This window comes from Phycodurus eques, chromosome 9, assembly GCF_024500275.1.
Source record: "Phycodurus eques isolate BA_2022a chromosome 9, UOR_Pequ_1.1, whole genome shotgun sequence".
In the NCBI taxonomy this organism is placed as follows: Eukaryota; Metazoa; Chordata; class Actinopteri; order Syngnathiformes; family Syngnathidae; genus Phycodurus; species Phycodurus eques.
Window position 1 is genome coordinate 15,141,685 of NC_084533.1, and position 19,877 is coordinate 15,161,561.

Consider the following 19,877-nt stretch of genomic DNA (forward strand, 5'->3'; position numbering starts at 1 on the left):
AAATCGGCGACAATTAAGCTGCAGGCTTGGCAGAATAAGAAAATAGGTGGGGTTTTACAACTGTCCGACAGACAATAATATTGATTTGTGAAGCAACCAGGAACAGATACTAGTATAAGAATATGTGCTCGTCATCTGTGTGGGCAGGCCAAAATCTGGCTAAAAATCAAACATGTCATAAGAAAAACAGCCTAAAATTAGAACTATGGATTAAGTTCCAATGTCCATAGTATTAGATAAGTCCTTTAACGCTCTGCCCTGATGTAAGAAAGAACAGAGTTTAATAGCAGGCTAAGATGTCCATCCATCCATCCATTTTCTTTACCGCTTATCCTCACTTGGGTCGCGGGTTAAGCTAAATATTACATATAATAAAAGGGATGCCGACAAAAGTTGGAGGTCACTGATGTTTGAGTGGAAGTTAAGTAGCTTGTTTCTAAGAACTTGGATTAATGGCATTTCAATTATTCTCAATGAGCAAAATTGATATCCTTTAAGAGGAAATTGAGTCTTGGTCATGGAACAAATTAAACTCAAGCTGCCACTCTACTAAATACTAACGGGACACCACCGAAGGTCTGTACGAGTGTTTAACGTTTCTGCTATAGTTACTCCAAAGGTGTTCGGGGCTCAAGTTCTTCTACTTGTATTTATGAACTGGAGCACAGTCATCCTGGAACAGAAAAGTGTCGCGTAAGTGGACAATTGTCCACGGGCTTATTACGTTAGTCCACATGGTCCTAGTATTCTGCACAACCCATCATGTACATAATAAACTTAGCAGAAAAGACAGCAACATCCTGCTGCTGCGTTGCCGTGACCTGCGGAGCACCCGAAAGCCATCCCCACTGTCACTCTGTTTATTTGACCTTTCACACGGCAAGAGGAAACAGGACGCGGGCGTCCTGGTGTGTTTGAGCAGATAACCACAAAAAGCGCGCTTATGCTTGTAGTTTGAGTGTCAAGAGATGAGCCTGTGTATCCCAAAGTTCCTATCCAGGTGCACAACGGCCATACAACTCGCCTCACTGCCCATTCATTGATTTAAGATTTGATGGTGCTTAATTGATTAGTTCAAGTTAGTGTGCAATGTCACAGCTGCAGCAACTGAAGCAACTCACCACTCACTTGTTTACCAGGTTATAGACAAAAAGTGGATTTTTAGTACAAACAAATCTGTGTATTTCATTTACGGTACATTTAAATCAAATCTGGTACAAATAATTGCCCAAAATACATATCAGTATTTTATTAACATAACACATAATTAATGTGCATGACCCAAAGGCGAAAACAAAATACACATAATGATAAAGCATTCTTATGAGATAATTCAACTTGTGAAAACTACACAAATCAGGTTTAATTATATGTATGAATAATCCATCCATCCATTTTCTGAGCCGCTTCTCCTCACTAGGGTCGCGGGCATGCTGGAGCCTATCCCAGCTATCATCGGGCAGGAGGCGGGGTACACCCTGAACTGGTTGCCAGCCAATCGCAGGGCACATACAAACAAACAACCATTTGCACTCACATTCACACCTACGGGCAATTTAGAGTCGTCAATTAACCTACCATGCATGTTTTTGGGATGTGGGAGGAAACCGGAGTGCCCGTAGAAAACCCACGCAGGCACGGGGAGAACATGCAAACTCCACACAGGCGGGGCCAGGGATTGAACCCCGGTCCTCAGAACTGTGAGGCTGACGCTCTAACCAGTCGTCCACCATGCCGCCTGTATGAATAACTATTTAAAAAAAAATACACATTCTCACTGGAGCGCACTTGCAGAGGACTGACATAAAGAGGTAATTATTACCTCTGCCGAGCACGAGGGCAGAAAGTTTGTGTTAAAAAATGTGATTCTTCTCTCATGTAAAATGTGTACCTTGGGAAACACTGCTCTAACCTCTATTCCTTTGACAAAGCCAGCAGGTACTATTTTTAGTACTAACTAGAAATGACAAAAATAATCACACGTTAACTACACATAGAGACAATCGGGCTGTTTTTGTCGCGATTCTGACACTTTCCGACCAAGCACGTCAAAAGCAGACAATCTTTTTATCCTATAAGATTGTCCTTAGGTTTGATGTGTGTTAAGAGTGCATTCGTCGAGATTTTAGGGTCCAAAACCGGTCGGGCTGACAATCTTAAATAATCAACGTTTTCAATATTTACGATGGACGACTAAAACTTTTCATTTGTGTGGGAGTCATGAATCCGAGAAAGGTGACGTGGAACAGAATGTAGCTAATCAAAGAAGCACTCAAGATTGACGAACACGAAAACGACCATAAATTAAAATTTAAATGTCTCATACCCAATGTCGTTTTATGGATAAAAGTGAGTTCCCCAGACAGCAAAAAGTATTTTTCAAAGCAAGACTTTATTTATCTACACCACTTTATATGAGATTTTTTTATATTCATGTGTGGGTTTTGTCACAGATAAAAAAGCTTTTGAAATTTGAAAAATACTAGTGTGTACCAGGCGTTAGCTGGACGCTGCAGTACGAGATCATCTCCAAGTTGCTGCAGACGTCCATTTTCCTTGCTGCCCTCAGTCTCCTCTCAAATACAATTGGTCTTCTTAACGCCGATAACTTAAAGAAGCAGGGATAACAGCTTTTGTTTGATAAAAGAAGGAGTAGCTTCATATTGATTGTAAATTCATTATTCTTAGAGGTCAACAGCTGGGTAGTGGAAGAGATTGATAAACTAAGCCCTCAGACCGCTGTCATTGATCTAGGCAGGGGCTGAAGAAAGACAATGCTTTTCCTTGTGGCCCATTCCCGAAAGAATAGAGCAGACTCATGGCATCAGCGTTGAAGTACACCATTCTCTTCTCGCACACGTAGAAAACTCAGATCTTCTTAGGTGAGCAGCTGAGAGTCAGTCATCCTCCAGGGCTGCGGGGCAGCCAAGTACTCGATTATTTGTTGCGAAACCACAGCCTCCAGTAGCCTTTTTTGGTTCTCATCTTTATCCGAACGTGTCTGTCGACCCATTCAGCAGCAACGCCCAGTTCCCACTTGGGTTACCTTGCTGTAGTGTCGGCCCAACTGGGAGCCCTGGGTGGCGAGGACATAAACGCACTTCAGGAAGCATTTATTGTGGTCGCTGTGTGAGTTGATGTCATCACATTCCACTGCCAGTGTTTTGTCTTAGGAGAAGAAAATGCTCGCAATGTGCTGTCTCCACATCGAACGTTAATGGTGAGGGACCGTTCAGGTGAAAGAATCCATTAACTTGCTGCACCGATAATATTTTATATAATGGCTTTCTAAATTGAAAACATCACCAGTCAGTGGAACAATAAATTCATTAGTGTTGTCTAGCTACCCCTTTAGGTTTGACACCAGAGCAATTTTCTTTCCAGGAATTAACTCCCTTTGTTGAAGCTAAAACAGTCCAAATCTTATTTGTGTCCAATGAGTCACAAAAAAAGATGATCACCTGATTTCTGCAACAGGAACATCTTTCTCCATATGATGTATTGTCATGGAGCCATGTACGTATGTGCTGCTGAAATCACCCATGTCAAACTCTGCAGCATCCCCCACCTTCACACGCTCACTGCTCCATAAAATACACAGATGTAATGTAACATTTCCTCAAGCACACATGCCACTATTGCAGTATGAAACGAGATGGAAATTAAATTAAAGTGTGACGGCAAGCAAGCATGCCAAAAGCAACCCATTAGTCATTGCAACAAAATGAAAACGTACCTGAGCTGTGGGAGCTCGAGAGGAGACAAAGAAAAAATAATAATCCCATTTGATTGAAACCTCAAATAGCGATAAAATGTTCACATTGGTGCCCTGCGATTGGCTGGCGACCGGTTCAGGGTGTACCCCGCCTCCCGCCGAAGATAGCTGGGATAGGCTCCAGCAGCCCGCGACCCTAGTGAAAATGAATGGATGGATGTTCACATTGGTGTTATTATTTTTACAGTAAGAATGTGATGTGATGAAGATGATTCTCGAAGATGATGAAGATTGAAACTCACCCCTCCTTGTTTGTGAACAACGCGGCCTTTTGGAGATGCTCCTTTTATACCTAATCATAACACTCACCTTTTTTTTTTCTTTTGGAATTTGGATTTGTAGTACAGATGGGTGGATAGAATATTTTTAAAAAACTAAACGACATGGAGTCGACATGACAGTGTGTTGTTCCCGCAAAGCAATTACTTACTGGCAAGGACCATGCACAATGGTCATTGCACCGGACTATTGTGAGATTAGTCATTCGAACTGCTCTAAGTGCTAGAGGACTCTGCCTCTTTTTGCACAATTGTCAAAAAAAATAAAAATAAAAAAATTGTACCGCCATTACCAGATAACTAGCAACCCTTAATTGCTCAGTGACTGTATTTGTCAATGTTTTATGTCTCAAAAGTGTTCTCTGTCAATTGACTGTCTGTTGTCATACTAGAGCGGCTCCAACTACCGGAGACAAATGCCTGTGTTTTTTGGACATACTTGGCAAATAAAGATGATTCTGATTCTGATGTCAGAACATACAACGTACTTAATCACTGTCCAATAATCAATAATGTGACGGTAATACACATTTGATTCTACTTCATGTAAGTACAGTCTCGTTGCATCGTGAAACCATGGGCAGATCAACAGCAGGTTTCGGTTTAGGCTTGCTGTGCTTGAGACATATCTCACATTTGCCCACTAGCTCTTCTAAAATAGTAGTGTTCTCAACATTAACATTTCCAGCATTCATGAGCAGTTTCTTGAGTTTATCAACTGAAGCATGGCCAAATTGCTTTTGAAGTTTACACAAGGTTTTGTGCTTTTGTTCTTCGGTCATATTTTCTGTAATAGCTAGCACTATGTTCTCATATACATCACTTGGGGATTCTTTATTCGATATATTTATACAGTAGTGTTCTGAGGATGTGATCTCTAAAGCTAACTGTTGTTTCAACATGGTTGCAGTATATTTCTCCAAGTCTAGCACGGCCCCTGCTCTCTTTAGGGAGGCCTTACTTAGTAGTAAGGGAATGTCTGCTGTAACCACTTCTGTTTCAATGCAGCATTTTTTGTTCCCACCTTTGCTGGAATTTTGACCTTTTTTGTAGAGTTAACAACTTTTCCATCTCCGAATTTAAAAGGCTTGCTGCTTTTCACACTTGTCACTTTCTGCTTTTCACTCTTATCTAGTCCATGTACATAGTTATCCAGCCATTATTCTCTACATACTGTCCTTGTGCAGGCTGTCTATCACAGCTGATCCTAAAGCTTAAACCATGTATATTTCAGTCAGATTCCTTAATAAACAGTGTTATGTTACACTCATCAGGTTGTTTACTGTTGTCATATTTATATTTTATTTCTTGTGAGGACAGCCTTTCACCCAGTGGTATGTGCTTTGACAAATTCCACACTTCGTTCCTCTTCCGTATTTATCCAGTGGGTTGATGCCTGCGAGTAAAGCTCGAGCCTGGCCACTCCAAGCTTGTGACTGTTCTCTTTTGTTGTTTAACTCCTCTCTCAAGAAAACTTTGTCGATTCCTGAAACAACTTGGTCATGCCATTACCTTTATCCAGATCATCTGCTTGTATTTCCAGAGCTATGTCCCTTGCTCTGCCTCATTTTTCTAGTTCTCGTAGGACTTGCCTTCATCGAAGCCCGGAGTTAGTCTGTAGTTGTTAGCAGTAACCATCCTCTGCTACCATGTTAGTCTCCAATGAAAATACAAGTTCAAGTTGTTTTGTCCATTTTGTTATCGTTCTCAACAGCTTAACATAACATCACGGTCACTCCCGCCCAGACAACCACAACGTGCACACTCATGACGTCATCACTCTGCGCTCCCTCGTAAATGGTTAATGATTGCTGTAAATAGCAGAATAAACCCACCAAAAAAGTTAACTTAACAAGAGGAGCATGTTGTTTTGATAGCATAAGTCGAGCCAACGCTAGCTTGCTTAGCTATCTTAACGTGATGCTTTTTTTCTGTCTTTCAAGCACAATGAAAGTTAATAAACGAGGGAAGCTATTTTGTGTGCAAAGTTGTTAAAAAGGTTTTAACTTTTGTATTTAAATACATTTCAGAGTCTGTATGAATCAGAACTTTTTCCAAAGTTTTTTCTTAAATAAGTATTTGTACTAATACTTCTTTACAGATTCTGAGCACTTTTGCCATCTCTGGATAATAAACATAATAACACAATCATATCTCAACTTCATAACAAATATTTTATTTTGTTGTAAGGCAATATTTTTTTAAAGTATCACTTTAATGGGATGGGACAAGCTCTGAATGTTCTAAACTCTTATTTCCTAACCAGTGTCATATTGAGTCTGATATTCCGATTCATTCCATCCATCCATCCATTTTCTTATATCACGTATCCTATTCATGGTCACAGAAAGTTGGAGCCTATCCCAGATGACTTAGCATGAAAGGCAGACTACACCCAGGGCACATATAGAGACAGGTTTTCACACTCACATACACACCGCCACACTGCCTGCACGGAAGTCACGGAACGGAATGCACAGTTGCACCATCAGTGACTCCATTCAATTCCATTCCCATTATTAATGTCACGTTGTTCTTCCTGCATCAGCAGCACCTCAGCTGGTTGTATCCAAGTAGCGCACTCCATTTTCCAGAATTTTGTAACCCTGTGTATGTTTTAAGGGAACGACTTTGAGCACCTTGAATTGAGCATCATTCACAATCAATCAGTTTGTTTCCCAGATCCTCAGAAAATTGTCTGAGAGGTAACAAAGAAAAGAAATTCGAAATGAATAAAGCTCTTGCTTTGACATGAAAAAAATAATCCCAATAAAACTGAAGATAAATAGAAAATGTATTGCAAATAATCCTGTGGAATATTGTCACGGTGTGTGATGCATTTGACTTACTTTAAGAACCATTTTGTCCTTCGAGTCTCACCTCTACCGTAGTTGAAGCTGCAATGGCACCGCACTCCTGCTTTTTCCCTGCAGCTCTTTAACTGCATGTTAACTGTGCTCCACATGATGCTGGACTTTCTCCATCTCCTCTTCCCGCTCCCCATTTAAGTGCTCCAGCAGAGAGGCCTTCTCATCATGCAGGATGGCTCGAATTTCCCCACTGATACAGGCAGGCCTGCAGATATTTACTGACTCATTGGACTAAAGGATGGCCGACGGGGATCTTTGACGCAGCTCATCAAGATGCAGCTTTCAATAAAAAAATTTATTGAGCGGCACGAAAATACAAAGACTGAATACTGTGATGAAATTCCACGAGTGCTTGAAACACACTTCTGAAAAAGTAACCATGTAAAGAAGGGACAATAAATTTATTCTTAGAGTCATGGGTCTGCTTGTCAAACAACTAGAGAATGTTTACACAGGGCCAGCATTTCCTGGTCATCATCTTGAGCATGTGCACTTCCCTCCCATTTTTATCCCATCAAGCTCTCCTGTGTTAATGTAATGCACTTTTGTCATTTAACTGAACGACACTTGTTTTATTTCTTACATTGAACCATTAATGTCTTCTTTGAACACTGCAGCAAACATATATGACAATATTACAGTATTTCTCAATTGCTAAAACACAAAACCGTATTGTCTCAACCAAATGCTTAGTGCCCTGAAGCCACTTATTGAATTGCTTTTAGTAGAAACTTAAGCACAATTCAGCTAGTTAGACACTATATATATATATATATATATATATATATATATATACACTTTTTTTTGAGTGACAAAAAATAAAAAAAAATTATTTTAATCCCATCATAATCTTCACATTTAGAATTACATTTCAAAAATGAATTAAATCAAATACTCATGATATATTTTCCAAAGCCACAGAGAGCCACAGCAGAAGGATGAACGAGCCATACAGTATGTGGCTCTGGAGCCACAGGATGCAGACCACTGCTCTACACAGTGCTGTACACAAAACGTTTTTTCAATCTGTGCATTTTCCATTATATTTGTAGGCCTAGTACGTTTTCATATATATATGCATAAATGCATTCCTTTTGTGAACAATAAAGGATATTCTTGCAACGTTATGATCTGATCATTGTATTTCCCTTTTTTCTATGTCGTGTTTAATAACTGTATTTTATTTTGATTGATTCGAGGTATGATTTGACAGCAATGTTTAATTTTGAGCACTGAGTTTGAGGTTTTGCAAATACAGCTCTAAAATTGGGTTTTGTGTTTACAGTTTAGAGAAAACCATGTGTGGTTTTAAGAAATGTCTTAGCAATTGAGAAGAACTAAGTACACCTGCACAATTCAATGACAATAAAACTAAAACACTGTCATCTTTGTACATATCATAGCACGTGTCACTTAGTACATCTGCAAACATCATTACATATACTATGACATACTGTAATCACCTATTATGTAGCGACACATGCATTCTTATCTACTAAGTGTTCTGCAGTAGTGCACCTTTATGGTATCCACCTTGTCTTTGGGTCTGTGAGTCTGACTGACGAAGTCATCTTTCCTCAGGCGATGGCTCTGCACTGTGTTTTTTAGATGTTTCTGCAAAACAAAAGAGTAAGTGATCAATGCTGCAACAAAGAAACAAGAGTGGTTTCTTTTCTGTTTTTCATAAAAATCTTCATCTCAACTGAATGAAAGTCTACACAATCATAACTACAAAAGGTTTTTCAACTTGTTATTTTTAGCCCTCTCCCCGTGCCTTAGTGCCTGTGTTTAAGTTATGATGAATGTCTGTGATACAAAAGGATATTTTGGTGAACTTAGTTTTAGCAAATTTGGCGAGGTATGTGGAGATGAGGAATATTTGAGATGCAACAGTACAAGGGAATCATCAAAGTCAAAATAATTTATCCATCCATCCATCCATTTTCTGAGCCGCTTATCCTCACGAGGGTTGGGGGACAAAATAATTTAATTCATGTAATTAGATTTTTTTTTTATTTAATGCATCTTGCTGACTATCTAGTCGTTCTAATTTCAAAACAATTCTTACCATAGGAGATCATGTAAAGTGAAAAAAAATATTTTGGGCTAAAACCATCTCCATCAGACTTTCAACTCCTTCCAAAGATTTTCTATGGGGTTGAGATCTGGAGACTGGCTAGGCCACTCCAGGACCTTGAAATGCTTCTTACGAAGCTACTCCTTCATTGCCCGGGCGGTGTGTTTGGGATCATTGTCATGCTGAAGGACCCAGCCACGTTTCATCTTTAATGCCCTTGCTGATTGATGGAAGGAGGTTTTTACTCAAAATCTCACTATACATGGCCCCATTCATTCTTTCCTTTTCACAGATCAGTCGCCCTGGGGCCTCATGTAGAAAAGGTGCGTACGCACAAAAACGTGGCGTCCATTCTTTTTCACGGCAAAGTTCAGATGTATCGAGTGACATGACCGTGGAAATGTGCGGTCCCTCACGCCAACTGCATGGCTGGCGTACGCACGTTTCTGCAGCTTTTGGTCCTTTGGCGACACTTAGAGGTGATGCTGGGAAACTGTTCTCATAAAGCTGCACACCAGAGACACATGAATAATTAGCACTGATGAACAAATCATACCCGGCAACATTTGATTTCAACAATGTAATTGAGGCAAGGACTGATAATTAATTTGTTAACCAGTGTATTTAATGAACCACTGATATTTGTTCGGACACCTATTAATTGATCGAGGTGATCTTTTATGCCACCTATTGCCCTCACAATCGCTTCGTGATGCCAGCACATGCACTGAAAAAAAGATGTGCATCGGTTGCATATGATTAAAATGTATTTAAATTGACATAATTTACCCCTTCTCCTAAAAAAAAACATATTTTTTTGTCAGTGTGTGTGTTCTCTCCTGTGTATTAAAATAATAAATGGAGAAATCAAAAAGGAGTCAAAGGTTTTGATATCCTCTTTGATATGCTGATGTATTTCTATTTGAATTCAAAAGATTTATTACAAATACCACACATACAACATTTACGCATGAACCTTTATCTCACAGGGCTGAGTGAAGGTTACTGTATGAACACATTTGTTATGAGTTCTAAAAATACATCGTATTAACCTTGTGGGGTGATCAGAGTCAACCACATGTCCTCCCATCACCCCTGAGAGAGCAGCGTCACCCATGATCGCAGCGATTCTCTCCTCGAATGAGGTGAGGCCCTACGCGCGGGTTCTTCTGCCTTTGTTTGGCCACACATTGACAGTGGGCAGATGTCCTCCGCTTCACATCCCCCTTAATGTCTGACCACTTCTTTTTTAGTTCAGCGTGTGCGGCTATTCTGTCTCCACAGCATTGACAGCCGCACACGCGCTGTCCCATTCACGCCTCTTTTGCGTGTTGTTAACGCCGTAGGACAGCATGCAAAAGAGGATTTTCTTGTGTGCCTCCACTTCATTGAGCAACTTCATATTCAGAAAAATATTTTTCTTCATTACCTTGCTCATTTTCCTATTTTTCTGATCATGCAGAGATCGGCATCTTAGGTGCAGGGTTCATTTAAAAATGATTTGCATATTCAAATTGAGCGTGGACAGGGAGGAGTCGGCTATTCCAACACGTGTGCTCATTTCCACATTGATTTTAATGTATGAAGGAAATGTGCTTGGATTCATGAGTACCCAGAGTTTCATACATCTGAATATTTTTGTGCGTACGACGTTTTCTGGATTTGATCGTACGCCATGTTTTAGGAGGAAATCCACGCAGTTCTCACATGAGGCCCCTGGTCCCTTCGCAGAAAAACAGCCCCCAAAGCATGATGTTTCCATCCACATGCTTCCCAGTAGGTATGGTGTTCTTTTGATGCAACTCAGCATTCTTTCTCCTCCAAACACGACAATTTGATTTTTTAACAAAAAGTTCTATTTTGGTTTCATCTGACCATATGACATTCTCCCAATCCTCTTCTGGATCATCCAAATGCTCTCTAGCAAACTTCAGACGGGCCTTTACATGTACTGGGTTAAGCAGGGGGACACGTCTGGCGCTGCAGGATTTGAGTCCATGGCGGCGTAGTGTGTTACCGATGGTAGCCTTTGTTACTTTGGGTCCAGCTCTCTGCAGGCCATTCACTCGGTCTCCCCGTGTGGTTCTCTTTGGCCTTGGCCATAGTGGAGTTTGGAGTGTGACTGTTTGAGGTTGTGGGCAAGTGTCTTTTATACTGATAATGAGTTCAAACAGGTGCCATAAATACAGGTAATGAGTGGAGGACAGAGGAGCCTCTTAAAGAAGAAGTTACAGGTCTTGTCAGAGCCAGAAATCTTGCTTGTTTGTAGGTGGCCAAATACTTATTTTCCACCATAATTTGCTAATAAATTCTTTAAAAATCAGACAATGTAATTTTCTGGATTTCTTTTTCTCATTTGGTCTCTCCTAGGTGGGCATACCTATGATGAAAATTACAGACCTCTCTCATTATTGAACCGGGAGAACTTGCACAATTGGTGGCTGACTGAATACTCCACCCCCCCTCTGTATCTTTGGAAGGCAGCGGGTTTTTTGGGGGTGGGAGGGGTGGGTGGTGTTGGCTGCAGGGCAGCAGTCCCTGGCAGCCCACCACACTTCAGTTGTACAGCCGGGTCTACGACCCTTGTCCTGCATGCTTCCCCTCTTGTCCCTGTCCTATATTGTCCTGTCCTTCCCTCACAGGGTACAGCACTACTGACCCATACAACACTCGAATCCAATGTGTCATTGCACTAGGTATATAATGCTTTACTTTCCTCAACTTGTTTACAGCTAGTGCTGTTTTTTGTTTTCTTTTGCTAAATTATTTAGTTAACTTTTCACTCTCTCTCCATTGTTTTTTCTGTCATTCCCCTTTAAAGACTTTGTTCTGTTCGACTGAACGACTGTAATTCACAATAAATAACCAGCAAAATACAAAGAAACCACAGTGGCAGTTTAAAAAGTCCACTGTGACAGTAAAACTGCTCCGGCACAAAAGGGATACAGAGCTTCCTTTCTCCTTGACCCAACAGCCGAACAGGACAAAAAAAAAGAAAAAAGTGAAAAAAATACATCTTGAACATGCTTCCCGTTGAACTCCTTACGCCATAGTCGGCAGGTCACGGACCCCTTTGTTACCCTCCAGTATCTGGAGATGCATGCCTTGCAGTAGTGGCAGGCTCCTGGAAAAGGTTACAGCAAATAGCAGGTCAGGGTTAATGCTGCCTTTAGTGGATAGTGGCATTGACAGTGGTGCAGTAGCAGCCATGGTGAAGGAACCCTTTTTCTAAGCTGAAAAAGACAGAATGAGAGACAGAAAGAGATTTAATTTTTGATCTGATTTGTTACAGGAAATAAAAGGGCTAACAAAAATACCAAGAGTAGGTACTTAAATTTTGGATAAATCTGAAGGTAACACAACAAGGAGTGCATCTTTGTAATATAAATAATATTTATCTGCTTACACTATAGGTGACAACTGAAATGGAATCAGGAGATGAGCCTTGACTCCCTCAAATGTTTTATTTAGCTTTTTTCGTTGCCCGAAGTCCACCAGAAACCAGTGGAATAAAACAAACAAACAATACAAACAGTAATTCAGGACACGTAGGATCATAGCGATTGTTGATGCGTCAAGTGACTTACCCTGTCAATAGGTTTGGAGACATCCATCCATTTTCTGTACCGCTTATCCGCACTAGGGTCGCAGGGATGCTGGAGCTTATCCCAGCTATCTTTGTGCGAGAGCCAGGGTACACCTGAACTGGTCGCCAGCCAATCGCAGGGTACATATAAACAAACAACCATTCACACCCACATTCATACCTACGGACAATTTAGTGTCTTCAATTAACCTACCACGCATGTTTTTTGGGATGTGGGAGGAAACCGGAGTACCCGGAGAAAACCCACGCAGGCACAGAGAGAAAGTGCAAACTCCACACAGGCTGGGCTGGGATTTGAACCCCGGACCTCAGAACTGTGAGGCAGGTGTGCTAATCAATCGTGCACCGTGCCGCCAGTTTGGGGAGATTTAAAGTCAAAACACTTTGAAGTTCTTCAGTTTATTTAGCTGATCCATCCACAACAGCGCACCCATAGATCTGAATAGAAGGCTGGGTACGTTAGGGTGCTGTAGCAGCCCCGCCAAGCTTCGTGCCGATGAGACAGCCACATTGGTGGGGGCAACTTTACCATCAAGGGCAATGCATGTACATTGAAAAATCATCTTTTGGGGTTATTTGGGAAACTATGCAGCTGCACGGCTTGTCCGGGATGAGTGGAACAGCCTGTCAGCCACACAGCCAGACATTTTGCCAAATATCACCCAAAATCTGCTTAAAAAGGCCCAAAACTGTTTGAGCCTAATGCAAGGCAATGCCGAGAATAGAAGCAACATGGCAGCCATAAACCATGTGACGTAGATTTTACCATTGTGGAGCAGTGCGGTGAGTTCAAAGAGTGTCCAGACTTTGGTATCTACCTATTGTTAAAATCTGTCAGCACATTGTGCTGGGGGGAATGCAAAGTGCACTGTAAGTACGCTGACACTGGCCCTCCTATGAGAGGCCCATTTGGGTGTCATTCAAGTTCCTGTTGTCATTTTTGTGTTGTGGTTTTTTACCCTTTTTCACTTCCATTGTTATTACTTTATTGCATCTTTTACTCGATTGTTGTGCTCTCAAATCTTTTTCATTATATACTGTACATGATTAAAAACATCAGTCTGATGTGTCAGTCAGGCCTACCCACATATATTCTTATTTCATTTATTTTAAAAGCCCTCAAGAGAAAATTCACCTGGCACTCTGCAGAGTATTGTTGTGTTGCACACAGTGAGTACCAGATCACCCACATCCAGGCACACAAGGGGAGATGAAAGGTGGCATTTAAACAGTGCTGTACCTCTTGGGTTAGTGGCGTTTCAAGACCAATGTTACAGAGGGGACCTGCCTGGGGCCATGTATGATTTTTGTCAGAAAGAAAAATTCAACCTGCTTCTAGCTAATACTAGATAACCTTACCACAATACAAAACCAAGCAAGCCTGCAACGATAGCCCATCTTATTTATTGACCAGGTTGCTGACATGTTGGATATTTCTCACCATAGCTATTTGTCTATAGTTCAAATTAAATAGGAAAAAATGATATTTCCATAAAGACAAATAACAACGAGGAGGACATCGTGAAAGAGCCAGATGATGGAGCTGGAGCGATGCAAGTTGATACTGCCACAAAGTGAGAGCCAGAGGACTTGGAAGACACTGGTTTTAATAGAGAGAGGACAAAGAGCATGAAAGAGACAGATGAAGAACCTGAGACTGAGCGTGAGGAGGCTGAGAGTGAGATACAAGCAGAGTGCGAGGCACAAACAGAGAGTATACAGTTTTTAAAGGGTGATTTTTTTATTATTTTTTTTATTACGAAAAATAAAATATTCAAAGTTACCTGGCCCTGTGTGAAAACATAATGTCCCATTAAACCTAATAACTGATTGGGTCACCCTCAGCAGCAATAACTAAAATCAAGCGTTTTCTATTACTGGCAATGAGTCTTTCATATCTCTGTGGAGATATTTTGGCCCACTCTTCCTTGCAGAATTGTTTCAATTCAGCAACAGTGGAGGATTTTCGAGCATTAACGGCATTTTTAACGTCATGTCATAGAATTTCAACTGGATTAAAGTCCAGACTTTGACGAGGCCACTCCAAAATCTTATTTTTTAAAGCCATTCAGAAATGCTTCCTTCAATCACAGAAGGCCATCCAAGTCCTCAAGGAGTTAAGCAGCCCCAGACAATCACACCACCACCACCATGTTTGACTGATTGTATGATGTTATTTTTCTGAAGTGTTGTGTTATATTTACGCCAGATGTAACGAGACACATACCTTCCAAAAAATTAAACTTTCCTCTTGTGAGTCCATAGAATATTCTCCCAAAATTCTTCAGGCTCATCCAGATTTTATTTTTTTTTGAAGTAAGATGAGCCTTTACAGTGGGCACAAAAAGTATCCAGACCCCCTTAAATGTTTCACTCTTTGTTATATTGCAGCCATTTGCTAAAATAATTTAAGTTCATTTTTTTCTGTCAATATATAAAAAATATATATTGACAGAAAAAAAAACAGAATTGTTGAATTTTTTTCAGATTTATTAGAAAAGAAAAACTGTAATGTCACACAGCCATAAGTATTCAGACCCTCAGTATTTAGTAGAAGCACCCTTTTGAGTTAATACGCCATGAGTCTTTTAGGGAATGATGATCCAGTTTTTTGCACCTGGATTTGGGTATCATCTGCCATTCCTCCTTGCAGATCCTCTCCAGCTATGCTCCCATCTCCCGACTGCATCTCTGGAGCTCAGCCAAAGTGATCTTTGGGTTATTCTTTACCTCTCTCACTAGGGCTCTTCTCCCAAATTGCTCAGTTTGGCCGGACGGCCAGCTCTAGTAAGCTCTAGTCCTCCCAAACGTCTTCCATTTAAGGATTATGGAGGCCACTGTGCTCTTAGGAACATTAAGTGCAGCAGAAATATTTTTTGAACCTTGGCCTGATCTGTGCCTTGCCACAATTCTGTCTCTGAGCTCTTCAGGCAGTTCCTTTGACCTCATGATTCTCATTTGCTCTGACATGCACTGTGAGCTGTAAGGTCTTATATAGACAGGTGTGTGGCTTTCCTAATCAGGTCCAATCAGTATAATCAAGCACAGCTGGACTCCAATGAAGGTGTAGAACCATTTTAAGGATGATCAAAAGAAATGGACAGCACTCGAGTTAAATATATGAGTGTCACAGAAAAGGGTCTGAATACTTATGGCTGTGTGATATTTCAGTTTTTCTTTTTTAATAAATCTGCAAAAAATTCAACAATTTATTTTTTTTCTGTCAATATGGGGTGTTGTGTGTACATTAATGAGGAAAAATTGTTTAAGGCGGTCTGAATACTTTCTGTACCCACTGTATGTTCTTTTTGTTCAGTGGTGGTTTTTGCCTTGAAACTCTGTCATGGATGCCATTTTTGTCCAGTGTCTTCCTTATTGTTGTGTCATGAACACTGAGTTTAACTGAGGCAGGGGAGCCCTGCAGTTCTTTAGATGTTGCCCTGGGTTCCTTTGTGACCTGGACCAGCAAAAAAACACACACCTATGGGAAGAACATGCAAACTCCACACAAGCGAGGCCAGATTTGAACCCGGGTCCTCAGAACTGTGAGGCAGATGTGCTAACCAGTCGTCCACCATGCCACCCCTTGTAAATCCTTTGAGATAAGTGAGTGACAACAGTGTTGATGCTATTGACTGGCTCTGCCCAGACCTGAATACAATCGAGCCCCTCAAGGACATATATTGTTTCATCTACCACATTCACAACCCACGAGAGATTTTGCAGGAGCTGACTGACCTGATGCCTCCATGTTCAATTTAAGATCCCTCTGGAGACCATCTCATCACCAGGAACATTCACAGGCACGTGTAAGCCATACACATGACTGTGTCCAATTATGAGTTGTCTTGGGGCAATTCACAGAGGTTGGAGCTGCCTTTGAATTTGAGTATGATTCTGAATCCAGTCCAGGTTTTCCCTTCGTTGTTTTGTTCTCAATCAAATACTGTAGGTCTTTGTCAATATGTTGAAAAAATGAATGACAACAAAATAAAATATATTATTGATAAAGTCCTGCATGAAAGATTTAGTACTCACTCTTTATTGGCCCTGCCTTAGAACGAAAGGAAAAAAAGTGTGGTATGGAATCAAAGCATCCCACGCGATTGTTTACCCACCATCCAATTAGAAAACTTTACACACTGTCAGTCCCTTTAATCAATTCTTTGTAATGAGTGAAGAACTAAGTGCCCTCATCTGTCATGGAAGTTGAGGCTGCAACAAGGTCAAGTTTTTCCTCCATTGACAGTTGCATAAGAAGCCTGTTTGACATTTCTCAATTTTTATTCCCTCAGTCAATATCCACACGGCCTACACACAGAAACGGACAAACCGTAGCAGAAGTATACATTGGATTTTGTGGCTGTGTGACAACTCTAAGAAGACGTCCAGGAAGATTTATGCACTCAAATCAGTCACCAGCAGTGGTCAGAACCCACGATTAAATGTAGGTATGAATGCAGTGTCAGTTTGGCTTTACACGGATTTATACCAGCAGTGGTATATAAGTATGAAGCAGCAAAAAAGATTAAAATCACCTTTGTTGAGTGGATTGCTCTGCACAAGCACTCTTTAAACTTCCCCACCTCAATTCAGAGAACTGATAGTGATCACAATTTCTTTTGCAAGGACATATTTCCCATACTTCATGCAGGTCAAGCCAGGGTATCTGTCAGCTTTGACTGCAAATTGACCCAGTACACATAGAGAAAGGTCGGGGATGGCTCTTATAATTGAAAGAATAAATTGAGGTGGAGAGCCAGGATGCCCCAATCAATACCAGGCCAGCTCATGTTGCTGAGACAAGCATTATTGTATCATTAAATACCACTTGCATGACACAAAGATCACTTGGGCTAATCAGTCTGGGTGAGAAAAGTAAAAGACAACAGCTCAAAAACAAGACCCCTTGAGGCATGACCTGACATTCTGATATCAAATTCTCGAAACCTAATTTTAGTAGGTCAAATGGCTCTCAAGGTGGTCAAAGTCTTCCTTTTTTATGTCAAACTTCTTTTGATGGAAGCTCCTTCTCTGAATTATCATTAGTTAACGATCTCGAGGTCTTATGTCTCATAAAACCAAGTCACTCTGATTGAATGACTTCCTTTCCTTATATGAATGCTGAGAATGTTTGCTCATGGGTTTAATCTGATTTTGTTTCATCTGTTTAAGGTACTAATACAATTGCCCCAGCTGTGTAAATGTCAAAATGACCCTCAAACCCCATCAAACAGTCTTTCCACAATCACACTACTCTCTGTTGGAGCTGCATATGAAGTAAATACCCTCTGGCACAAAGTGTAATATTATTTCCCCAAAAATATGTATTTTTTCCACCCATATTTCAAACCCAAAAGGTTAAAGTTGTGTATCATAATTCAGAACATGAAAAAAAATAAAAACAACTGCAATGTTGGTGACCGTAAACAAAAGTGCACGATCAAAATGTTAAAACAATCAGACCAACATATGATCTTGCATGTGTCTGCTTGATGCTGCAACTGGAAATAACAATTCATGTAGAACTACAGTACTTTAGGTAGCTATGGGACTTACTGAGATGGCTTTTAAGTATGTACGTGCCTTTATATGTAAACACAGTGACACAGCTTAAACAATCAGTAGCTCTTGCTCAGATGACTAAAGATCGATTAAAATTATGTGACCTCTTTATAGCAGACAAGTCATCTTTTTGGGATCCCAAAAAAACTAACAAATGTGCCCAGAATTTTTAGTCAGTGTGCATGCAGTTATTGGACAGTCAACTACTTCATTTAAGACTGGCCTTGTTGTGTGAGATCAGATTTATACGCGGGAAGTTGAGTTATTTCTTGTTTTGTTTTAAGGCCAAACATTGACTGGAAATAATACAATTATTTTCCCAAAAGTAATTTTCAGGTTAGCCTATGCTCCTTGCCGTAGGCTAACTTTCATTTTGCGAGCAAGACAAATGTTTCCCTGAAGGCAGCTATCTTTCCTTTGAGACTTCCCAACTAAAATTTTGTAAATGACCTGATTTAATGAGTTTGACAGTATGACAATGAATATGTTTACTTTAAACATAATAAATAGAATAAAAATAATAAACAGGATAAGACCAATAATACCAAAATAAATTGATAAAATGTGTAAAAAACACAAATTAATAAAACGTGACGTGCAATTAAATTGCAGTAATGTTGCAAAAAAAAAATGCAAAAATGTGAATAAAATTATAAATTAATCCATCCATTTTCTGAGCCGCTTCTCCTCACTAGGGTCGCGGGCGTGCTGGAGCCTATTCCAGCCCAGCTATCATCGGGCAAGAGGCGGGGTACACCCTGAACTGGTTGCCAGCCAATCGCAGGGCACATACAAGCAAACAACCATTCGCACCCACATTCACACCTACGGGCAATTTAGAGTTGTTAATGAACCTACCACGCATGTTTTTGGGATGTGGGAAGAAACCGGAGTGCCCGGAGAAAACCCACGCAGGCACGGGGAGAACATGCAAACTCCACACAGGCGGGGCTGGGGATTGAACCCCGGTCCTCAGAACTGTGAGGCAGACGGTCTAACCAGTCGGCCACCGAGCCACCCATGATAAGTTAATATACAAGATATTTAAAATAAGCACTACACTCAAAAGGTGGGTCAGTTCCACAGCCATAGGTCTGAGTTCTGACTCTAGGTATCACTAAAAGGGTGGTACCAGAGCACCTGAGGGTCCGTAAGGATTGATATAGTATGAGAAGATCAGCTAAATAAGAGAGCCCAAGACCATGAAATGTTGCATAAATTTGTAAAAGAACCTTAAAATCAAAACACACAGGGTGCAATTACAGAGCATAATGTGCTCACTCTTTCTGGTTCTCATCCACAAAAGGGCTGCTTAATTCTGCAGGAATTGTAAATTACTAGTATTGCTTTTAGGAAGACCAGAGAATAGAGCTTTGCAGTAATCATTGACGCTGCGCATTACTTACATTAGTGTTAGTGTCTTTTTTGAGAGAGAAAGAGAGAGGGAGAGGTAGAGAGAGATAGAGAGAGAGAAACAGGCAGACTCTGGCAATGTTCTTATGTTCTTAAGGTAGTATACCTATACCAATTTACACCGTGTTATTGAAGTGTGCGATGAAATTGAACTCGGAGACAAATATTTTGGCCAGTTTTTTAACTTTGATGTAGTTAAAAAGAAAGTTGGCATAATTTTCTCTCTCTCTGAGCTCCAGGACTGATAACTAAAACTTTGAAAATGTTTCTATGCATGTAAGTGGATTTTGCT

At 40.6% G+C, this 19,877-nt stretch overlaps 1 protein-coding gene across 1 annotated transcript; it reads right to left on the reverse strand.

The window, feature by feature from the left end:
- Positions 1 to 2,742: 2,742 nt before the first annotated feature.
- trim105 (tripartite motif containing 105) lies at positions 2,743 to 16,358 on the reverse strand. Its single transcript, XM_061686580.1, is given in 10 exon segments — positions 2,743 to 3,043; positions 3,045 to 3,190; positions 3,192 to 3,257; positions 3,348 to 3,406; positions 3,462 to 3,513; positions 3,515 to 3,581; positions 6,940 to 7,154; positions 8,442 to 8,537; positions 12,015 to 12,124; positions 16,346 to 16,358. Coding segments are annotated over 10 exon segments (1,125 nt in total).
- Positions 16,359 to 19,877: the final 3,519 nt, after the last annotated feature.